At 39.5% G+C, this 24,680-nt stretch overlaps 1 protein-coding gene across 1 annotated transcript in view; it reads right to left on the bottom strand.

The window, feature by feature from the left end:
- Positions 1-24,680, bottom strand: part of PLD1 (phospholipase D1) — a 1,505,857-nt gene that overhangs the window by 225,696 nt on the left and 1,255,481 nt on the right. The window contains exon 28 of the mRNA XM_044070047.1: positions 6,132-6,155. Within this exon, the coding sequence (XP_043925982.1) occupies positions 6,132-6,155 (24 nt within the window). The remainder of the gene's footprint in view (positions 1-6,131; positions 6,156-24,680) is intronic.

Below are 24,680 nucleotides of genomic sequence, written 5' to 3'. Positions count from 1 at the left end.
GTGACCTATAACCTGTACTATTCAACTGAAAAACAAACAAATCTGTTAAGGAAAAAATATAAAAAACATACAATAAGCTGGTTGCATAAGTGTGCACACTTTTAAACTAATACTTTGTTGAAGTATTAGTTTGGAGTGTGTAAACTTTTTATATCCAGTGTATATACACAAACACACACATCTTTGAGTACATACTGAATTATCAAAGTGCAAATGCATTTAAACAAGTAATCAATGCTAGCATTTCAAAATTCAGTATATTTCAAAACTTGAAACATCTAAAATGATTGCAAATGGTACATACAGTTTCCTTTTAAGAATAGATCACCAAAAGACCACCATACATTCAGACCAAGTTTGTCTGAATAGTGGTAGTACTTCAAAAAGGGTTTTTTGAAAGGTAATGTGCAGGGTTAGGGGCCACAGCAGGGTTAGAAAGTGTAGCTGGCTCCAACAGGGCCCTAGGCTAATACAGCAAACCAGCACCCTACCCCATCTCCTTTTCGAGTGAAGAGCATATTCCCTTTAACATTGTAGCTTTTGGTTTATTACAGTTGGATCCACCCCAGTCTTCCATTAAAGAGCAAAAAACAAAAAACAAAAAAAAAAAGGAAAAAAGAAAAAATACAATTCTTCTGCTGGCCCACCAACCAGGTAAACAGATGCATGACACAATTGCCCGCCTCCTGCCCAAGCCATTCAGGCCCTCTTTCTGTGCCCTGACCCTAACCCTTCTTCCACACATTTAACACATTAAAAAAATTATTTCATCATTTAAACTACAGCAAACTGCTTGCTACAAATGTAGCAAACAATTGCAACAGTTTATACCCTACCTACACAAAGCACTATGGCACTAACATTTGAGTTAAAAACAAAAAATTCTTGTATTAAATTGTAGCAATCTGTTGCTACAGTTTAGACCACACACGGAGAGCTGCAGTTCAGTCCTTAGGTTTGACTACAAATGTGATACTGGCTTTTAAAATCCAGTAATGCACTAAAGACTGATCAGGATTATGGATGGCTGAACACGCCAACCCAACACTTTCCACTTAGGAGCATTGCCTCTCTCGCCACACCCTAGCTACACTTCTGGTTAGATTGATCAGGTATTTTTCAGGTGGTGCAGATGGCTCACCCCCCAGCACCACCTTACTAATACCTGCTAACCCTAACCCTGTCCCTTCCCTTAACCCTAACCCTTTAACTTTCCTTTCAAAACTCCTTGCTATAAAACTACCACTGATTTAGGCAGCTTGGGCACACAAGAATACAAACAAACACCAACACACTCATACAACACTACAACTATGCCCTCATATAACCCTACTCTAACCAACATACGCTCAAACAAACACTCCTATGCCCAAATGCTGAAGGCTTTGGCATTAGTTTCCTAAATCCATATTTACCTTACCTGCACACAATCTATGTTCTGTTCATACAAATTGTTAAACTTTTGATGAACAGAACACTCAATCACATTTCAGAGTTATCCCCTCCATTGATGAGCATCCTATTCAGTGGAATGAATGACACCCATATTTATAAAAAGTGCTACGTACACCCTATATGTATATTACATGAAAAAAGTTAGTGCTGGTTTGTATAACTCTGTATAGTACAGCAGGCATGAGAACTTGTTAACAAGACTAATATGAAATTTTGTTAAATGAGAGCTTTCAGCCCGTAATTTCAGAGGTGTTTGCATCTGTTAGAGACTGCCTATGTGACCAAGACTGGAGACATATTGGGAATCTTGATCAGAAGGAGTTGTGGAGTACCAGAAGCCTACCTGTGGATCTATTCCAGGAGTGCCAGAAGCCTACCTGTCGATCTATTTGAGGAGTACTAGGAACCTACATGTGAATGTATTCCAGGAGTGCCAGGAGCCTACCTGTGGATCTCTTCTGAGAGTGCTACAAGCCTACCTATGAATCTATTCCAGGAGTATCAGTAGTTTTCTTGTGCATCTATTCCAGAAGTGCCAGGAGCCCAGCTGTAGATCTATTCCAAGAGTAATACCAGGAGTTTGCCTGTGGATCTATTCCAGGAGTACCAGGAGCATACCTGTGGATCTATTCCAGAAGTGCCAAGAGCCTACCTGTGGATTTATTCCAGGAGCACCAAGAGCCTACCTGTTGATTTGTTCCAGGAGTACCAGGAGCATACCTGTGGATCTATTCCAGAAGTGCCAAGAGCCTACCTGTGGATTTATTCCAGGAGCACCAAGAGCCTACCTGTTGATTTGTTCCAGGAATACCAGGAGCTTACCTGTGGATCTATTCCAGGAGTGCAAGGAGCCTACCTGTGAACCTATTCCAGGAGTGCCAGGAGCCTATTTGTGGATCTTTTCCAGGAGTGCCAGGAGCCTGCCTGTTGATCTATTCCAAGAGAACCAGGAGCCCACCTGTGGACCTATTTCAGACCTGCCATGATCCTAAATGTGGATTGTCAAGGAGTATCAAGAACCTCCTTGTGGATATACCTAGTGCTGAAAGGCAACCTAAGTTGGAATTCCAATGCTGTGGGTTGTAAGAAAGTGTTGTATTCTTTGAGAGACTTTGAAATAATAAGTAAACAGAAAATATGTTAAGCAAGAGTATGCTGAATTTCTTTAAGTTGGAAGTGAACTCTGATTTTCTTTCTACTGTAAATAAACTACGCTTTCACTAATGAATCTATCTCCAGTGTATGATATTTACTACACTGGGGAGAATGCAGCAATAGTTTGGTCAATATATAGATATAAATCTACATTATCTTTATCTGTTCCTGCATTGCAGCCTCTATATATATGAGCAAAGTGTGCCACCTGAGAAGGGGGAACTGTTCCTGTTTCTCTGGGTTTACCTCACTCAGAGAAAAAAAACAAACTGTTTTTGTTTTGCAAGTGAACTATTAGGTTTTGATAACATGGAAATATTCGTAGAGACTTTGGTGCAGATCATCAGAAATATGATACAGCATATAGTGGTTTCTCAGATCCAGATGAACATGGCAACCACACCTAAAGAAACTGAGGAAGGATGGTGACATCAAGGCTGCTTCATTGTTTTTGAGAGGTATGCTACTCAGGAGAATTGAGCTCATACTAAATACACTAAAACTGTGCTTTCTAACCTGAGGAAGCATCCAAAGCATATATGGATATGGAATGTATTGACTATATGGGGTGCAAGAAACAAAAATATAAAGTACTAGCTGTGTCTGGCATGTCTTCTGAAATAGAAGCAATGACATTTTTTTAACTGTACACTTAGTTAAAGTAAAAAGTAAGAACACAACTATCTGATTTAAAGCATGTTTTAACTTATGGTTTGAATGAGAAGTGAACAGTAAAAGCACAATGATAGACAACTGTGTAATTAATAAGTTCAAAAAAGTACTTCTAAGTAATTTATACAAATAGGATTTTCAGAGTACTTTCTAATCTGGTGGTGCTGCTTAAACTGTTAATAGCTAAACAAACCCTATTTAAAACTAAGCAATGTAAACCTTTAACTAAAAGATATGTGTGAAAATGCAAAAGCTGTCAAGTGAAATAACCTGTTTCAGATGTGGGAAGAGGGGCCAGATTGGTAAAATTCTTTAATTAGTGATTGGAATGTTATACCTAACAAAATGTATTTTTGAACCAACCTATTGGCAATGAAAATGTAAATGTTGTGTCTATTAAAAGTGGAATTTCTAACCAACTTGCATATGCCCCAGTGGAATGTGATAAAGTGTCTTAAAATTGTCATGCTGCCTCTCTGCTACTTCTAAGTTAACCAAATGTTTGGCATTTTCGGATAGAAAAGAACTAAAGGGGCTGCTAGAGTCTGGGGGGCAAGGTCACATTTATTAAGGTGGTATGTGTCTGTAGATATAAAACACATGACAGGAGAAAGGTGTGAGTATAATGTGTTCATGGAGACAGGGAGGAGTATCATATAATACATGCAGACACTCCAACTCTATTGGCAAATACATTACATCTTGTTCATTTTGTATGTAATTTAACACACATTATATCAAGATTTTCCTCAGTGCAAGGCACTGAAGAACTTATTGGAGGGAGCACAGTTAGATACTCTGAGGTAAGAATATAATCCTAGTATTTTATTTATTTTTTATTTAACATATGTTTACTGGGAAAGAGTAAAAGCTCCACAGACATTTGAAAAAGTTACATAATGGTTAATATGTATCATACATTACATAGAGCAACATTACAGAGTAAAAGCTGCACAGACATTTGAAAAAAATGACATAATGGTTATGACATATACATTACATAGATGTGTACAACCTTTCATAAATTCAAAACAACACAAGACAATAGAGACACTGAAGTAAAGTTAGTGTAGTATGACGTGATATGCAGAGGATGAACATTTTTACAGTATTACATTACTTGTCAGGCAAGTTTAAACTGAGTAGCATATTTCTAGTCATATTACTTATAGGTCAAAATAGCAGAGGTAATTTAAAAGAGCACGTACAAGAACAGGGGATAAGGGGAGAGACAAGAGGAGTGGATAGTTATGGAGAGATAGATAAGGTATTAGATGCAGAGAAGGGAAGGGTATGAGAAAGAAGTATTGGAAGAAGGGGTATGATTAGAAAGTATAAGAAGTAAGTCTATAAGATAAATATATGTATGGGTATAGTATGTAAGTGGTTTAGCTAGTTAAAGACATTAGGTGTAGGATTAGGCAGGAGATGTACATGGCCAAAGTTATTTATTATAGTGAAAGGTAATAAAAATGGGAGATGACAGTAGCCTGACACAATGTTAAAATTCACAATTCTGATAAGGAAAAAGATATAATTGTAGAAACTCCAAAAGGTAGCAAAATCTGGCTTTGGCTAGAAGTGAGACAAGAAAATGTGTGTTAGCAGCATTACTAGTAAACTGCAGTTGTTGACGATGAAAAATGTCACTGCAGGGAGCACTAGGTAAGAAGCCATAGCACATGACATGGAACCATGTCAAAAGATTCCGGCCATCAAAGCAATGAAGGCTGTCTGTGTAGAAACAGTATCGAAGAGACCCACAGAGACAAACTTACTATAGAAAGAAAAGAAAGCTGAAGAGGGTGTCAGACTTCTATCTGCAAAACTAAAACAGAGGACTAGTTAGAAACAGCACTATCAGCAGCAGTTACTTAAAGTAACACGAGATACTGCAGTATAATTAAAGGTGTAGCCAAAAGAAATCCAGAAGAAAGTCAATGGCATGGGTTGCCTTTTGCATAGAAAGAGGAAAAAAAAAACACCTATACCTCTACTCATAGGTGAAGAGGCAATACCTTCTACTTCATGTCTCGTACTGACAGAACTATTACTGACTTGACAGATTTACAGATAAGCAATGAGAATTTTAAGAAAGTACATTGGGAAGATGACAGATGAAAAGAGGCTAGACAAACTATAGACAGAGTAGAAGGAAAAGCATGTCTCCGGTAAATGGGCAGTACGCCCATCTCACAAATGCAGGGTTCATAGTTCAACCCTGACATCTAATCTCTGTCTCTGTTGCAACTGCATGTTTTCCATGTGACTGCAGTAGGTCTGTCATTGTGTTTTGTTTCCTCCTACCTGTCAAACTCATGCTGATAGTTTGGGTATTCTGAACTGCCAATATGCCCTTGCGGCCTGAACCATGAATAAAAAGGGTTTGAGGTGGATTATTACACTTTGTTTCCTACCAGATAACTAAGTTAAACAAATAAATTCAATAAACCATCAGAACAATGAATGTTCCAAACAGTACTATTGTTCTTCATTGAGGTGTCAGCCCACAGAATGAGGGAGTGGGTCTTATCTCATGTGGTGCACCCTTTGGATCACTCTGTAGTAACCCTGCTTGTTCATAGATTTATAATGTCCTAGGTATAATTTCTCCAAGTCTCTGTGTTTCTAATACCATGATGGGAATGGACCCCATTCCTAAGTCAGTGTACAGTTAAAGTTCACGAACTTAGCATTGATTCAGTTTTTGATGTTAGCCAAAAGTGCTCTTCACAGCACCCACAATGTGCCCAGAATTGACTCCTTCTGTAATTCATGTGGAGATACACATACTGGTATCGTGTCTAAGATTATAGATTATTTTTTATTTAACAAATTGCTACTACAACTGATGGATCTGTCTGGGTATCTTTCTTTCATATTCTGTGACTTTGTATCTCTCTGTACATAGGACACTGCAATTACCAGGTATTGCCTTTTTTCATGGACTACTACATCTGGTCTTCTCACATCTACTTTTTGAACTGGTGGGAATAGGTGATCCCATGTGATGTATACTTCATCATTCTCTATAATGCTTTGTGGTTATGGTTTCCAGTACATCTCAGATACTTCTGTACTGTAGTGTATGCCCAATTCCCAATGCAACAGTCATGCATTGAGCTTTTCAGTGTACAGGCCCTCTGCCATGGGTCTATCACACCCAGCAAGAAGATGACTAGCTGTTTCCAATTCCTTTTTACAGAACCTACATTTGTCTCTTTCACCCACATGTTGAAGGACTTTATAAACCAGCTTGTACATAGTCCACTATTCTGGGTTGCCATTATTAACCTTTCATCCTTTGGTTTCAACTCACCTTTCCTTAACTATTCCTCTATCAAATCCTGATCAATTTGAGGTTGTGACAGAAGATTTCTATACTTGCTACTATATTTATGGCTTTTCCACATTTCTTTCCTTCCTCATCTGATCCTTCTCCTTATAGTCTTTCTTTTGTTTTTTGGCACATCCAGTTGCTGTCTGATTTTTTTCTACTTATGGTTTGATTTCCATTCCTGCTTGACACTGGAATGCTTCAGCTAAACTAAGCAGAGAAGTTATCTTAGATTTCTTTCTCCTCGTGTTTTAAAACTTTCACTTTGTTTGGATGTGATGAGGTCAGCAAATATTTATTCAGTCCCATGACTGCAAATCTATACATGTAATTAATTTTGAGGAGGCCCATACCTTCTTCACAGTGAGGAATATATAATCTTAGTATACACTGATTTTTATGTATCATTTGGTAATTATGAAACATTTTTCTTGTGTTCCTCTCTGTCTGATCCAATACTCTTTGGGACCAGTCAGTTACATCAAAACTATAAATTAGAACAGGAAGAGCAACTTGGTATATATTTTAGACTTTATTCCTAGATGTCAAGGCTGTTTTCACCATTAGTTTTAGCCTTCAGAAGTATTTCTTACTGAGTTTGTTTTATATGATCCCTCCTCCTCAACTTCCATTATATCACATTCCTCCCCCAGGCTGATATTTTCTTGGTAATGTAACTTCCCTACTTTAAAGGCTGCTTATGCACATTTATCAAGACCAAATTACATTCTTATGTCATCTGAGAAAGTTTTAAGCATTTGTAGTTGTGCTTCCACCTCCACATCCAGATCTGACGAACTATACAGTTTTAAGTCATCCACAAAAAGTAGATGAGAAGTCTTTAAGCAAAGTTGTTTTCTAGGAGTCAAATTGTAACCATGATCTAATACGCTAAGTAAACAGATTAATGGGTTAAGAGTAAAACAAAATGGCAGTAGTGACAATCACCCTGAAAATACCCCCTTTGAATTTTTAACCCTGGGAAAATAAGTTGTCCTTTGTCATGGCTTAAATCAAAGTAGTTTGCCACTGTTTCATGGTCACTGTAATGTAACTGATCAATGTAGGATGTATGTTATACATTTATGAGCACTAATTTATCCATGAATGTGGAATACTGTCAGATGATTTGTTATAATCTATCCATGCCATATTTTGAGTCTTCCCCTTCTTACAATTTTCTATTATAGCTTTATTTAGAAACAACTAATTCTTTGTTCCATCTACCTTTTTTGTGTTACCTTTTCGCGTGGAGCCATGAAGAAAAAGGATAAGTTGAATGCTTTGGCTAAACATATTTTCAAATGTTCTTAAACAAGTAAACGATTTTATACGTGATGTAAATAATCTTTTGGAAGTAAAGGAACTCAATGATAGGACCAGTCAATGCCTTACATGCAATTTCTGTATGTTTATCAACACATCAGCATGTTTTATTCATCCAGTTACTTGTTTTGAGTATAAATTTAAGGTTAAAGCTAATTGTTGAACTAGGAATTTGATTTATCTGGCAACATGCATAGCATGCCACTGTTTCTATGTAGGAAAAACAACAGGTCACTGATAGAAGAGTCAGGGAACATATTTATTGTATTAGGAATGGCGACACTAAGAATGCAGTAGCCAGGCATTGTATGCAGAATGAGAATGAACATGGTCTTAGATTTCAAGTTATTGAAATTATTTCTGAAAATATACGTGGTGGTGATGTTAAAAATTTTACTGAAACCAGAGAATTGCACCTAAACCTAAAGCCCCCCCATTTTCCCTTCCCAACCTACTAGTTCCGCTACAAGACCTGGTCATTGCAGCTGATGCATTCTTGAACTCACGTTTGAGCTCAAACAACACCTCAGCCGAGAGGGCAGACAGGGAAATAGCCACTCGAAATCGAAGAACTCAAAGCACCTCTCTCTCTCTCTCTCTCTCTCTCTCTCTCTCTCTCTCTCTCTCTCTCTCTCTCTCTCTCTCTCTCTCTCTCTCGCTCTCTCACTCTCTCTCTCACTCTCTCTCTCTCGCTCTCTCGCTCTCTCACTCTCTCTCTCTCTCTCTCTCTCTCTCTCTCTCTCGCTCTCTCTCACTCTCGCTCTCTCTCTCTCACTCTAGCTCTCTCTCTCTCTTTCTCTCTCTCTCTCTCTCTCACATGGCAAACATTAGGAGGTGCAGCACCTAGCAGGATAAAAGCACTCTCATCAAACTAAACAAAAAACTCAGAGGACAAATAAAGTCTGCCAAAGCCAAATTTGAGGTAAGTTTGACCTACCAGGCCAAGGACAACCACAAAGCATTCTTTAGCTATGTCTGCAACCTCAAAGGCAATACACAATTGTGTGCAGAGCTCATTGTAAATGGAGCCACCTATACTGAGCCAGAAGATACAGCAAACCTCATGGCTGATAAATTCAGCTCCAACTTTACTCCTATGTCCCCCTCAACCTTCCCTCAGGAAATATTATCAAATATAACTCCCCCTACTATCACTAGGGAATAAGTCCTTAATGCTCTGTCTAAGACCAAGAACACTGCATCAATGGGCCCAGACAATATCCCAGGATGCCTTCTAAATAGCATGAAACATGACCTATCAGGGCCTCTGGAATTACTACTTAACTGTAGACTCCAAACAGGCTTCATGCCTCTTGAATGGAGAAAGGCAACAGTCATCCCTCTGTACAAAGGTGGGCCATCTACAGACCCTGGAAACTACAGACCCATAAGTCTCACTAGTCTTGCATGTAAAGTCATGAAAAGAATTAATATTGAAATGACCCTGCAGACACTGGACCCAACCCAATTTGGTTTTGTCAAGGGCAGATCATGCCTATTCAACCTGGTGGACTTCTTTTAGAAGGTCACCAAAGCAATGGATGAAGGCAAAGTCATTCACACTGCCTACCCTGACCTGGCCAAGGCATTTGACACAATACCCCACTCAGGCATTGTTGACAAACTCAAGAGGTTGGGTACAAACCTGTATGACACCCGGTGGATACACAACTGGATCACAGACAGGACCCAGGAAGTTAGAATTGGGGAGTCCACCTCTACAAAGAGGCCAGTCACAAGTGGAGTCCCTCAGGGATCAGTCTTTGGACCACTCCTTTTTCGCATTTACTTCTCAGAGGTCAAGGCCAATGTCAGTGGTTTCTGGCTGACTAAATTTGCAGATGATTGCAAATTAGGAGCTGTCATTGAAGCTCATACTGACACAAATGATCTCCAGGAGGGACTGACACAGACAAACTACTGATGTCAGAGCCATGGACTAAAACTAAATGCCAAGAAATGTGTCATCCATCCCTGGTAACTATCATATTGACAACACACCCCTTAGAGTTGACTCAGTAGTCAGGGACTTAGGGACACACACAGATAGTAATCTAGCCTTTGATCATCACGTGCCTACAGTGGTAAGGAAATCATTCTATGTTGTGCATCTTCTAAACAAAGGTATGGCATCTAAGTCCAAGGAAGTCATTGTTCCACTATATTTGGCATTCATCAGACCTACCATTGAGTACAATGCCCCCTTTGGTATGTACCTAATCAGGCATATCCAACAACTGGAACGTCCACAGAGGTTCCTCGCTAAAAGAATACAGGGCATAAGTAATATGTCTTATGCAGACCACCTCAAGGCCCTATCCCAGTATTCTGTTTCCTACAGGCTTTTGAGGGGAGATCTATGCCTGGCATACAGGGCATTGTCAGTCCCCACTCTGATGGACCTCCTGCATATCCACAAAACAAACAGTGCCAGAATTACCTGTTCTAAAGACTTAAACCTTGCCTGTGATATAAATAGGACCTGCTGGAGAGATAGGTATGTATCCCAGAGACTACTCAGTCTATGGAACAGGCTCCCCATCCATGTGAAGCAGAGTTCTTCCCTAACCCAATTCAAGTGCAATTTGGACAATTGGATGGGAAACCTGAAATTCATCCCTGGTTTGGCACCTGTGTCTCTAATGCAAACAGGTAAGCTGTAAATGGTTCATCTTCCAGGCCCATGCTTATCAATGGTTTCATAACTTGTCAGAGATTTGGGATGCATGACTAGGCTTAAAAAGGCCCTTGTGGTTGTTAGCTTAGTAAACACCTATGAACCTATAATCTGTTAGCAACAGAGAGGAACTGCAGTTTCAATACTTGAATGGAATGGAGCATCCACAGTCTGAAATGACAGCTCAGAAGGAGACTGTACTGTATTCCAATCTGACTAATGATCTGCGATCAAAAATGCACCAAAAAGAACTTAAATTGGATGTCTTAGCGAAAAAGAACGAGAGCCGATAAAATAACCTGCGACTGGCCTGCCAGAAGGTAAATAGTGGGGAGGTCCTGTGTCCTTTCTAAGATCAGAACTGTCTTCTTTGCTAAAGCGTAATAGTATTGAATCCACAGAAAAGTACACATGACTAGTTTACACAGGCTCCCTAATGTATCCCAACATTATGAAACTTTTAGATTATACTGATACATTGTGCAAATGCAGATACAGGGGAAACGCACTTAAGAATTACAGGTGCACCTGCCAGAATATCACCAGCCTATAGTAATATACTGTTCTTAAAGATGTACATTAAAAGACTGAGAGAGAGACTTACTGAAAGTGCTGATACAATGCAGTGTTTTGTCATACCCTATCCTGTGTTCGGTGTTATACCCTATCCTGTGTTCGGTGTTATACCCTATCCTGTGTTCGGTGTTATACCCTATCCTGTGTTCGGCGTTTTTGCATGTTTTCCTTGGGAAATGAGGTTTCTTCCATGTGATGACAGATTTGATTACCCTCTTTCTTACTGAACTTTAATGAGAGCTCTCTCTGTTATTAAAGAAGGAAAAGCTGAAAACTGCATGCCCTGTTTATGTTGTTTCTAGCAAGACTACATGTTCAGTCAGATTAATACTTGCCTCAAAATACTTTTTCTAAGTACGGCACTGTACGGATAACTGAAGACTAGCTTATTATCTGATCTCTACTGCCATCTTGTGATACATACTCTTAGAGCAATATTAACACTGTTTTTTATCCACAGTGAACAACAAATAAAAAGTTTAGAAAAAATACGAAAAATTTCCAAAAGACCCTGGCAAACTAGAGACTTCATTGTATAACAACGTAAACCTCTACTGCAGGAGTTACATTTACATGTTACTTATTTGGGAAAATTTACAATCACCCTAATGCTATGGGCATAAGGCTTTCTAAATAAGCTGAATGTTTTCAGAATATGACCAAATTTTACATTTATGCTGCACTGACAATCCCTTAAAAGTGCAAACATGTCATGTGTACAGCTAATAGAGTTTAACTTTATTGGCCTGAATGCCTCAATAAAGACTTATAAAAACTAAAACATAATGCGGATTCAGAAACCATGTAGCTGCGACACTTGTATGTCCTTAAGTGGTCATTTGCATATTTCACATAGGCTTCCTTCATAGGAGGTGTAAGGTACACTTCATGCACCAGCAAATGTTTTTGTTTTTTGTAAACTGTATATATTTTTGTAATTATGGAGCTTTTCTCCCTGGGTCTCCACTTAAAAAGGGCCTTAGCCCAGATGGACTAACTCGGTCAACAAATGTCAAATAAATAAATAAATGATATAGTGAGGTATCTAGTTTGCAAGGGTCTTTCTTTAAGTACATACAAATGTCTATCCATGCACTCACAGATATGTGTATAATTTGATTGTGGCTAAAATTGCTCTTTTAAAGGACGGCTTTGCTTCTTCTCTACTCTCTTCTTTATATGCCATAGGTGGGCATCAGTACAAATACACAAGCTATATGCCAATACAGTAAAGCATAGTGGGGGTTGTTTGGGGGTTCTTGCTAAAAAGGCTGCCTGTAGCTAGAAGACAAGTTTCACTGTTTTCTTCCCTCCTCTTAGAGTGTTAAGATTGTCTGAATTGCATAGCTTTGTGTGTTAAGACTAAATTAAAAAACAGTTATAGTAGTGAGATTATAATCTGTATCTCTTTTTTGTGTAATTAACATGTCAGTCATTATAAACATTAACAGCGTACCTTCAGTCATACACTTTAATAAGTATGTTGGTCCTCAGACATCATGTGTTATTTCAAGGCCTATTAAATCCATATCCTGCAGTACTAGGGGAATGACCACAAATATAAATAAATAGGTTTTACATAAATACATTTTATATTCATTTAGTAGATTTTAGGCTAAAAACTTAATAAATTGTAAATGGAGGCCATTACAATTAATTATACCCCACCAAAGGACCTGATCCAAAATTTCATCTCAGCCCTAAAAAGTTGTAAATGGGAATCTCTGAAACAGCTACCCCTAGAAGAAGCAGTCAATTCATTTTATAAAACTTTTTTAGAGATTCGCAATTGCTATGCTCCCTCCAGAACCATTAGGGTTAGAGCCAATTACGCACCCTGGTTGAGCAAGGAATGCCATTCCCTTCTCAAAACTACGGATAAAGCCTGAGAACAATACCACAAACACAAAACCCAGTCCACAAAATTAACATTTCTAGAACTGCGCAGCAAAGTTAAAAAACTCATCAAACAGGACAAAATCAATTATTACCATAATATTCAAGAAAAATACCATAATAACCCACAAAAATTCTGGGCTGCAGTTAATAACATACTATATGCAGGCAAAACCTCCACACCCACTCCAACCTCTACCACTAACACTGAAAACATAGCAATGCAATTTAGTACTTATTTTACAGAAACAATACTAGCCCTAGCCAATACAAACAACTCCAATAGCCATGCCCCAATAGCTCCCCATCTCAGTAAACACTCTCTAAACAACCTCAGTCTATTTACACTACAACCAGTAACAGTAAATACTGTAAAAAAAATACTGCTTAAACTAAAACCAACTACCTTAGCCTCACACAAACTACCAGCCGAATATCTAAACGCAGCTGCTAATGAAATAGCTTACCCAGTAGCAATACTCATAAACAGATCCATGTCAGAGTGCATAGTACCTGCTATATGGAAAATATCCCATATAATAACCCTTCACAAATGAGACAACTCAACCGAACTTAGCAACAACCGCCCAATCGCTATTCTATCACCCATATCCAAAATCCGAGAGAGGGTGGTCCATACACAACTTATGAACTACCTTAACACCCACAATCTATTATCAATCACAGAACATGGATTTTACCCCATCATAGTACAACTACAGCCCTCATATCCTTTACTAATACAGTCAACCAACTTAGAAATTCAGTGTAATTCGCATCCGCCATATTTCTAGACTTGTCCAAAGCATTCAATATGGTAAACCACAACAAACTGATCAAAGTCCTCTCCTCCCTAAACCTTAGTGCTTCCACTGTTACCTGGTTCCAAAACTACCTATCAGATGGACAACAGGCTGTAATGTGGCAACATCACCTGTCCACTCTCCTCCCAGTCTCCCTAGGTGTCCCACAGGGCTCGATTTTTGGACCACTATTGTTCTCCCTCTTTACCAACCAACTTGACACCTCCATTCACCAAGCATCTGTCATACAATATGCGGATGACTCTACCTTCATATGCTCTGCCCCCACCATACAGGACCTCCACACCATAACCCAGACCTCATTTCAATCAGTAGAATCCTGGCTTACCAATTCTCAACTCATAATAAAGCCAAATAAAACCAAGCTCCTCCTCTTCTACCCCTCAAGAATATCTACGACACTCCCAGATTTTACCAGATTTCCAAAAACAAAACTATTATTACCCCTGTGACATATACCAAACTGCTAGGGGTTGAAATTGACAACAATTTAAAATTTGATATCCACATAGTCCAAACTATCAAAAACGTTCATAAAAATTAGGCCTCCTTTACAGTAACAGGAAATTTTAACTGGTTCTACAAAAGCTACCATTGCTCAGACACACCTCCTGTCACCCCTACTCTACGCCTCCCCTATACTAACCAACCTACGCAAATCAGACTTTACTAAACTAGACTCATGTTACAATAAAATAGCCAAATTCGCTACAAACACACAAAACACACCATTGCACAATTCCTAGACAACTAAACTGGCTAGAACTTCCTCAGCTCCTCCAATACAAGCAACTAACCTTCATCCATAAAATACTACACAAACCAGATAAAACCCCAGACCTTCAAGATCTCATACAACCATACACCACCACTAGAACACTCCGTTGCATTGACAAACTCCTAGTTAAATTCACCAAAGCTAACAACTCAGCTGGAGAATCCTTATTCTCTAACATCATTCCTAAAATATGGAATAAACTACCCACTTCCATCACTTCCAACTGCACCATAGTACAATTTAAAAAACTTCTATTTATTCACTTAGAAAAATCCTGGCTTTGCACTTGCTACCCACCTGACTAACTCTATATTCTCCACTTTTTATACACACCCTCTGACTCTCATTAGATCTACACTTTACAGTACTATCCTATTATGCCTTCTTCCTTCCCTATATATACTTCTCTATTACCTCAAATCATTTCACGTCTTCCTCAAAAATATCATACTGTGCTTTCTAATATATATGCTAATCTAGTTTGTATAATACTGTAAAATGGCTAAAGTGTCATCTCTTTCGATTATTTATATCTTGCAATGTGTAGCTTCATTGTTGACCTGTACTTTGTGATTTTTCTTGTGGTATAATGTTTGTTTTTCATATTGTTGGAGCTTTTCTCCCCAGGCCTCTGCGGAAAATGGGGTACCTGTCAAATCTTCGAACGTTCAAAATTTCAAACATTACATGGTCGAGACCAAACGTTCAAAATTTTGAGTGCTCGAAGAAAGACTTTCAACGGCACTGTATGGTGCAGATAGGGAGAATTTCCCTTTTCTGCACTGAAGTGCGGTATTGGAGTTGGTATATTTAAGTAGGGGGGTGTGGGGGGTGCAGGGGGGCTTGCCCCCTGCCTACACTGTTAAAGTGTCTTTTTCTGTGTTTTCTTTTTTTTTTATGTTCGAACATCCAAATGTCAAACATTTGGTCTCGACCATGTAATGTTCGACATTTTGGATGTTCAAACATTTAACATAGACCCTGAAAATGGACCTGTATCCAGTCGGACTTTCCCGGTAAACAAATGTTAAATAAATAAATAAATAGATGTGTATTTTTTTCTGTGATTGAAATTGGATAGACTTACAGTTGATATAGTTTTTCACAAGAAACTAAACTTAAAAGATGAACAGTGAATGTCCATAAAAAGGTGAAGTGATGCGGAGTATCCAGCTTTCTTAATTCAGCATAACAAGGGGCTTCGATTTTATTGCACGTGAAATGAAACTGGTCACTTGACTCGTTCCTAACTAATCCCAAGAGTTAGTTGGTGGGCAATAATGAAAGCTCAGACTTCACAAATATAGAAGATTCTAAAGCTCTACATGCATTTACCGCACTGAAGGTAAAGTTTGGAGACAAAAGTACCACTCACCTTACAGTTGGGGACTTCAATGCAACCTTAAACAGAGTGATGGATAGATTATCTGATAAAAGGAATAGGATTTATAAAATGATCAAAAGCTTTCAGGACACAGTTAAATATTTCCGGTTAATGGATACCTGGTTGGCCTTATATCCATCTGACATGGACTGCATTTATCCTGTGCACTCCTCTGGCACTGCACACAGGCTGGATTATGTCTTAAATCAGTTCACACAAATGTTAAAGGCAACTGGAAACAAAGCATGGCACATCATCTTTGCTGGATCACAGGTTGGTGTTACAGAAGTGAAACACTTAGGTATGTCATGTTCCTGGAGGACTGATATTCTGCTCCTGAAACCTGTGCAGGCTAAGGATACTTTAGACATGATCATTGTACTCCACTAGAAGGGAACGGTACTGGACCAAAGGCGTGTCTGGCAGAAATGCAAGGGTTTCAAGGACATGACTGAAAGGGAATGCCATGACCATAGGGAACAAGCAGAGATCATAACTTGATAACTAAAGCAGGCAAGTAAAGGCTCATATTTCAAATCTTGAGATGGATTATAGTGACCCCAAAATAGTAAAATGGGAAAGATGGAAATTGTTTTATTGGGCAAAAGACAATACATTGCCTATGTTGCAAGCATGAACACTTAAAAAGCACACATGGAAAATATTCATTGCAGCCCTCAAGGTAATATTCAGAGAGATGTTAATGTTACTGATGAGAATGCCTATAATTGTTTTGAATCATTAAACAGTGTGTCTGACACAGGTAGTAGCACAGACAGATAATCCTTCTTCTAAGTCCATGAATCTGTAGGATCTAACAGACAAAGATTTAGAAGCAATGAACCTATGTTTTAGTTAGGATTATTAAAAAAAGAACAGATTTACTTAATGCCAAAGTGGCTGGCCCTGATGGTTTACCGGATGTAGTTTACAAAATTTTGAAAACTATTCCTGTAAAACCTGCTCTAAGATTCTGTCAGACACTATTGGGTATTTCCCCTTTATACTGGCATTGTCTATAGTTGTTCTCCAACTTAAAAATAACAACAGGATCACCCTCCTCAGGATTATACACGTATTTTGTTAATTTAACAGGAAGCCAAACTTTAAGCTGACATCACTGCTAAGCATCTGAAGAAAATATTGCCCTCCATGGTGCATAACACATAACAAGGATCTGTTAAAAGAAGGCAAGGTTGTTCTGATTTGGTTCATTAATGGACGAAGATAGTATAGTTCTGTAGAACAAACGAAGATTCTCCTGTGCCTCTTTTATAGATTTACTAAAGGCATTCAGTAGAAATGAACATATCATTCCTTTGGGATATCTCATCAATATATGGTTTTAAATGTCAGCTTTTGAGTAATGAACCCCTGTCTGAATGGCATATCCTCCTCTCCTGTTATTAAGTAGAGGGTCCAGACAAAGATGCCCTCTGTCCCCTTATGCAGTTTTTTTCTGACCACTGAACATTGTCCAGTTTTTAAAGTAGAATTGTTTGCAGTGCACATCCAAATTACCTTTTTGAAATTCTTTCATCATCTTCATTTGCAGATGATTGGATACTTAACCACTTAAAATAGTTTAGAAAAGAAAGTTGAAGCTTTACTCCTTTTTAGATGGAATTAACATTTTCTACTAGTAGTTGTAAATTTAAATAGACCAATTGGGAGAGGACTTGACTTTGCTTTATACTCATATAATTAAGTTTTGGAGATAACAAAATAGGTAGCATACAATGCCATTTCCGAGCATGACTCATTTACTGGAAATAGGATGGATTTTTTGTGATTCATTCATAGTCCTGATTATTCCTTTAATTTTCCAAGGAGATCTAATACTTTCTGAATAATATGAGAAGTACTCCATCAGTAACCAATTGCATTAGGGCCAAACCCTGTATGAGTTTTCCTATAGCAGACAAAACACTAACTGGTCTATAATTTTTGACATCTAATACGTTACCTGTATGTAAAAATGGTCTAATGACTGCCCCTTTCCATTCTTCAAGACTGACATGTTTTCTTTAATTTTCTGTAGTATCAAGGCTGGGGGTCCAAGTAATTGATCTGTCACAGATTATACATCTTTGTTAGCAATAGTTTGTGTGGTCTTCTTACACTTGGGCTCCAAACCAGCCATTCTACATTAAGAAGGTATTTTTCTGCACCCTTTTGGCAGAAGTGTTCTGATCTAACCTGTCTGGACTGGAGATTCCGATGGAAGGCTTTTTGTGTGCTTTCCTGACTGGTAGTTAGCTTAAAACATATTTCTCTTTGGTCGTATTTAAGCATCATGTTGCATGGTGCTGCTCATCACGCAGCGGCAGTTAGCAGTGTCCTTGTATAGACACAAAACCTAGAAGCTCAGTTTTCCCTAAACAGCTGTCAGTGAAGCCCTTCCAAGCTTTTCTGCTGCCCTTGGCAACTCACTTGCACACTGATCACCGCTGCCTTATTGATAATCCTTAACCTACACAAAGTGTTGGTCTCTCCTGCAGTCTTGGCACTACCAGCACAGCCCTGTCAAATTAAACCATTCCCTTCCATAATAAAACATACAGAAAGAACCTGCTATCAGGGATGGGCAGTTTCCCCATCACGTTTCTGGCCAGCCAGATAGACATGGGTATCCTGACGAAATGTAGCAATTGTCTCATGCATACTGACAACCACTTAAGCCTGAAAAAACAAATAGTCTAAGTAAGAGATGTAGTTACACTATGAAATTGGAGGCAAGACTCTCACATAAGGACAAATTTTATTTATTTATTTATTTGCAGTTGGTTTACCAGGATAGTCCATTGGGCCAAAGAACCCATTTTCAATGGAGTCCTGGGGAGAAAAGCTCCAGAACTAAGTATGTTACAAAAAAGTAATTCATACTAGTTATACAGAACTATAACAAATTACTAATTATATAATAATACAAAATATTTTGACACCAGAAAACAATTTCAAGTAAATACAGAAGAAATAACTATAAAAGAACAATAGATAAAATTAATAGATTATAGATAGTAAAGAAATGAAACTTCTGAGGCATTCTTCCTGATTATTTACCCATAACTAATATACATTATCATTTCATATTATAGGGAAAACTGCACTAGGCCTCACCTCCTAAGTGCTTTCTTCATAAATTTCTGTTATTTCTCAGAAGTTTCATTCATGGAATGCCAAACAGGCTGTCAGCACATACACATTTCCTACACTAAATAAGGACATGACACACAAACCCACATATCTAGAGCTACTCATTAGTAACTTACCAAAAAATCAGAGGCCTCCCAAACGGAAACCAATTACACACATAATACAAAAAACAACCACAATTACATAATACACACACACACACACACACACACCAGTATCTCAACAAACAATCCCATAACATGTAACACAATATGTTGGTTATAGGTGATGCCATTGTGAGACACACGGATGTTCCCTCATCAGTCTGGATAAGGAGTGGGTTATGGTTAACTGCCTGTCAGATTCCAGGATCCATCAAGTCATTCAACCACAAGTACTGATATGACTCTGTCATAGTCTATGTGGGGGCGAATGACTTGAGACGTACCTCACTAGACTATATGAAGAGAGACATGAGCTCTCTGATTATGTGTCACAGGCAGGTATAAACCTAGGCTTAAACAGCATTCTGCTGTCTACAAAGATGATGTCACAATACAAACAAAAAATGACTGACTTTAACAAGTGGCTTAGCTTCTGGTGTCAGTCGAAAGGGATCCAATATCTGTAAGTCTGGGAAGACATGGTCAACAGGCCACACGGCTTTGTCAGAGATGGTCTACACCCGTCTCCTCGAGGCTTTCGGATACTAGCAAAGGTATTAGCCACCCCTATTATGCCTTATTTTAGACATTGACAAAATACCCAACCTCCCAACATAACAAAATCCTCTAGATAAACTCGAGGTACTGCTGCTTAATGCTAGGAGTCTAAACAAGAAACGGCATTCCCTAGAACCACTCCTCACTTTGGAAGATGCTGACATCTGTGCAGTCACCAAGACATGGTTACTGTCCCGGAAAGCACCCTGGCCGTGCAGGGCTACAATGTCTTCCATGCATTCAAACCACAAAATGTGTGTGAAAGAACCAAAGGAGGATGTTTATCTATCTTCATTAAGGATAAGTACACCTTGAGACTTGTCAAACAGTATGACTCTCTTGAGCTACTCTGTGTCCATTTAACTATAGGAAAAGCCTCCTTCCACATCATAGCTAGCTACAGGTCCCCCACCATGAAACAGTAAAAGCCTATTACATACCTGGACTTACTGGAGTCACTTATCATACAGCCCAACACCTTACTCATGGGTGATTTTAATTATCCTACCATTGACTGGGAAACATACACAACCATAAACATGCTGGTTCAGAAGTTCTTGGGCTTTGTCAATGCAAATGTTCTATAACAGCTATTCAGCACACCCACAAGAGGCTCAACTGTCCTGTATATAGTGCTCAGTAACATGGGAGAGCATTGCACCCCCCACCCATGTGATATCCTTTCTGGAAAGATCGGACCATAAATCAGTCTCATTCAACATACTTATAAGACTAGATACCCTATCAAGCTCAAAAATGCTTAAGAATTTTACAAAGACAAACTACTTCCCACTATGTGATCGTATAAAACGTTTCAAAGCTTCCTCGAACGCAGATAACATGGACTCCTGTGTAGAGGTGTACACTAATACCCTGTACAACCAATTAAGTAGTTGTATAGAATCAGCTGTACCTGACCAGATTAAAAACAGGTTTTGCCAAAAGAAATACGCTACCCTGGTGGACCCCTAGTTTAAACAGTCTATACAAAAAGAGAAAGAAACTAATGTTGAAGAACAAGAGGGTACTGGCTCAGCAGATGAAGAAATCCCTCTCTAGCTTAAACAAACAAATTAGAGATCTTGTCAAATCCTCCAAAGCTAATTATGAAGCAAAAATAGCCTCCCTAGCTAAGCATAATCACAAGGCATTCTTTATCTCCATCTAAAATCTAGAAGGGAATACCCAACTATGCAATGAACTGGTTGTGAATGACACCACCCATACTCAACCAAAGGCAATAGCCAACCTGCTTGCTGACAAATTTGGAGCAAACTTCACTCCCACTGTCCCCTACAGTTATCCCCAAAGTATACCTGCCACTATTCCTCAGCCTATTATCTCAAGAGAGCAGGTCATCTTGGCATTCTCTAAGGCCAAAAACATGGCATCAATAGGACCAGACAACATCACTGGTTGTCTTAAACAACTTAAAACAATAACTAGCAGATCCACTTGGATCCCTGTTTAACCACAGCCTGCAAACTTGCTATGTTCCAGCAGAATGGAGGACAGCAACATTAATCCCTCTACACAAAGGGTGACCATCAAACGACCCGGGAATTATAGGCCCATAAGCTTGACAGGCCTCATCTGCAAGGCCAGGGAAAGGATGATTATGGACCTTATTAAGAAGGACAAAGTTAATCTCCTAACCCTGGACCAAACCCAGTTCTGATTTGTTAAAGGTAGATCATGCCTGTTAAACATGGTTGACTTCTTCGAGAAAGTCACCAAGGCCCTGGACGAGGGAAAGACAGCACATACCACCTATCTTGACCTAGCCAAAGCATTTCACACAATCCCCTACTCATATATTATAGAGAAACTCTCCCAAGTGGGAATTAATCCCTACATTCCTAGATGGGTAGCCAAATGACTGACCGACAGAACACATACTGTCAAAGTGGGTGACTTCAGTTCTAGCAAAAGACCAGTCACTAGTGGTCCACCACAAGGTTCTCTGCTGAGCCGCTTACTGCTTGGAATTTATTTCTCAGAAGTTCAGGCAAATGCGGACGGCCTGTGGCTGACCAAGTTCATTGATAATTGCAAACTGGGAGCAATCATCAAGTCCCCCAGTAATGTTAAAATACTGAGACTGGGTTAAGGCAGACAAATGACTGGTGCCAAAGCCACAGATTAAAGCTAAATGCAAAAAAAAATACATTATTATTCCCTTTGGAAAAGCTGACATTCTGCCACTTACGTTATAGACACACTCAGCCCTCATCAGACCAATAATTGAGTACAATGCTCATTTTTGCATGTACATCACCAGACACCTGCAACAACTGGACAGACCATAGAGGTTTCTCACCAAGCAATTACAGGATACACAAAACAAGTCTTATGCAGAAGGAATGAAAGCCCTGTCACTGTATTCTCTCTCCTACAGGTTGCTAAGGTGTGACCTGTGCCTGGCTTACAAGGCATTCTCTGACCCGGCCCTGATGGAAATGCTACATGTTCATAAATCAAACTGCATGAGGGTCACTCGATCCAGGGATTTTAACATAGCCTCTGACATGCTGGAGAGATAGAAACATCACCCAGAAACTGTCACATCTCTGGAACAAGTTTCCACTTCACATGGAACAGATCTCCTCCCTGACTTTCTTCAAATGCAGCCTAGATCAATGGATGGGTGACTGCAAATTCATTCCTGGGGTGGCACCCATGGACCTCATGGACAGAGGAAGTTGGTATTAACTACCAAAGACCCTTACCTCTGTAAACTTTAATCACCTAACCACCAACAATTGGGGCAGCTCAGGATAAATATGGCTAGGTTTATAAGGGCTCTAGAGCCATTAGCCTAGTAACTACAACCTGCGAGAGATGCAATTACATAGCCAAACTGGAAGCAAAGCTCTCTCCACCCAAGATTGTGCTAGACAGTCAAAAGGAGAAGGTTTACACCCACACTACACCTCAAGCAACACATAGCCCTTCTAAACCCACACCACCAACACCCACACATAGCAACACTAAACCACATATGTGGAGGCCCTTAACATTAACCTGCTCAAGCAACAAGGACCTCTGAAGCTGAAACACAAACAAACACTAATCACAACTAAAGTGTCACATAGCTCACAACACCAGTGTGCCACCCAGCAGCAGCCCCTAAGGCAAGACAACATACCCAACACTTCAGTCATAGGTGACTCTATAGTCAGGCACACTGATGTCCCACTCACCAGGCTGAACAAGGAGAAAATTACAGTTGGCTGCCTGTCAGGTGCCAAGATCCACCACATAATGCATGCACTCAAGTCACTCCATAACAAGAACAAATATGACTCTGTCATTGTCCATGTTGGAGTGAATGACTTGAGACATACTTCCCTGGACTACATGAAAAGAGACATGGAAGAGCTCTCGGATCATATGGCCCAGGCGGGTATGACCCTAGCCCTGAGTAGCATTCTGCCTTTGCCCAGAATGATACCACAGTATAAGGATAAAATGATTGACTTCAACAATTGGCTAAGCTTCTGGTGTCATTCAAAGAGGATCCAGTATCTGTCTGCCTGGAACAACATGCTCGACAGATAACGATGCTTTGCCAGAGATGGTCTGCACCTGTCACCCCTGGGATTCAGGTTACTAGCTAAGGCTCTTGCAACCCCTATAGTGCCTTTTTTAGGCAAAGTTCAAAGGATAAAACCACCACCGTAACAGGTACAAGCATGCAAAATCTGAAGGTAATGCTACTCAATGCTAGAAGTCTAAACCTCAAAATGCACTCTCTCGAGGCACTCCTAAAAATTGAGAACATAGATATATGTGCAGTAACTGAGACCTGGTTCAAGGCTCAAGAGAGCACCCCTGCAATACCAGGCTACAACTCTTACCACACTTTTCGCCCACCAAACCAGGACCGAAACACTAAAGTGGAGGAATGTCCATATTCACCAAGGAAATTCACAACACCAGGCTAGTTGCCCAACACAATGCATCTGAAATTTTCCCGGTGCAATTATCACTAAGTAAGACTGCAATCCAAATTGTAGCTTGCTACAGATCACCCACCATGCCCAAGATTCTCACTACACCTTTCGAAACATACTGGAAAATATTAAGATACAACCAAACACCCTGATACTGGGTGATTTCAACTACCCTGCCATTAACTGGGAAAACTACTCATGTACCAACACCTTTGCCCAGCAGTTCTTGGAATTCATAAATTCCAACACCCTGCATTAACTAATCTTTAGTCCCACCAGGGGCTCCAATATCCTAGACCTGGTCATTACCAACATGGGAAATCAATGCTCCACACCTATGGTCATCCCCTCATTGGTCAGGTCTGACCATAAGCTAATCACCTTTGACATCCACGTTTCACCCCCACCCCCCCAGTAAGAAAACCTCCATAAAAAAACGTCTTCAAAGCCAACTGCATGCTACCCAAGTCAGATGTGACAAACTTCGTGACACCCATGCAGAAGGGAACTGAAAGTTCAACTGCTGAATCCTACACTAAGGCACTGAACGAGGACATCCACTCGTACATGAATTGCATCATCCCCAATAGAACCAAAACACTCTCCTACAAAAAAAGGAAGCCAATCTGGTGGTACCTTGCCATAAACAAACTTTACAACAAAAGGAAGAAACTGTTGCAGAAAAGAGGAAAATCCCAGGATGCAAAAAACTCCCTTACCAGCCTCAGTAAGAAGCTGAGATCCCTCATAAAATCCTCCAAAGCTAGCTACAAAAATAAAACTGCCA

The sequence above is a fragment of the Protopterus annectens genome, chromosome 4.part1 (genome assembly GCF_019279795.1).
Source record: "Protopterus annectens isolate FY-2018-M chromosome 4.part1, PAN1.0, whole genome shotgun sequence".
Taxonomy (NCBI): Eukaryota; Metazoa; Chordata; order Ceratodontiformes; family Protopteridae; genus Protopterus; species Protopterus annectens.
This window is presented reverse-complemented; position numbering and strand designations above follow the sequence as displayed.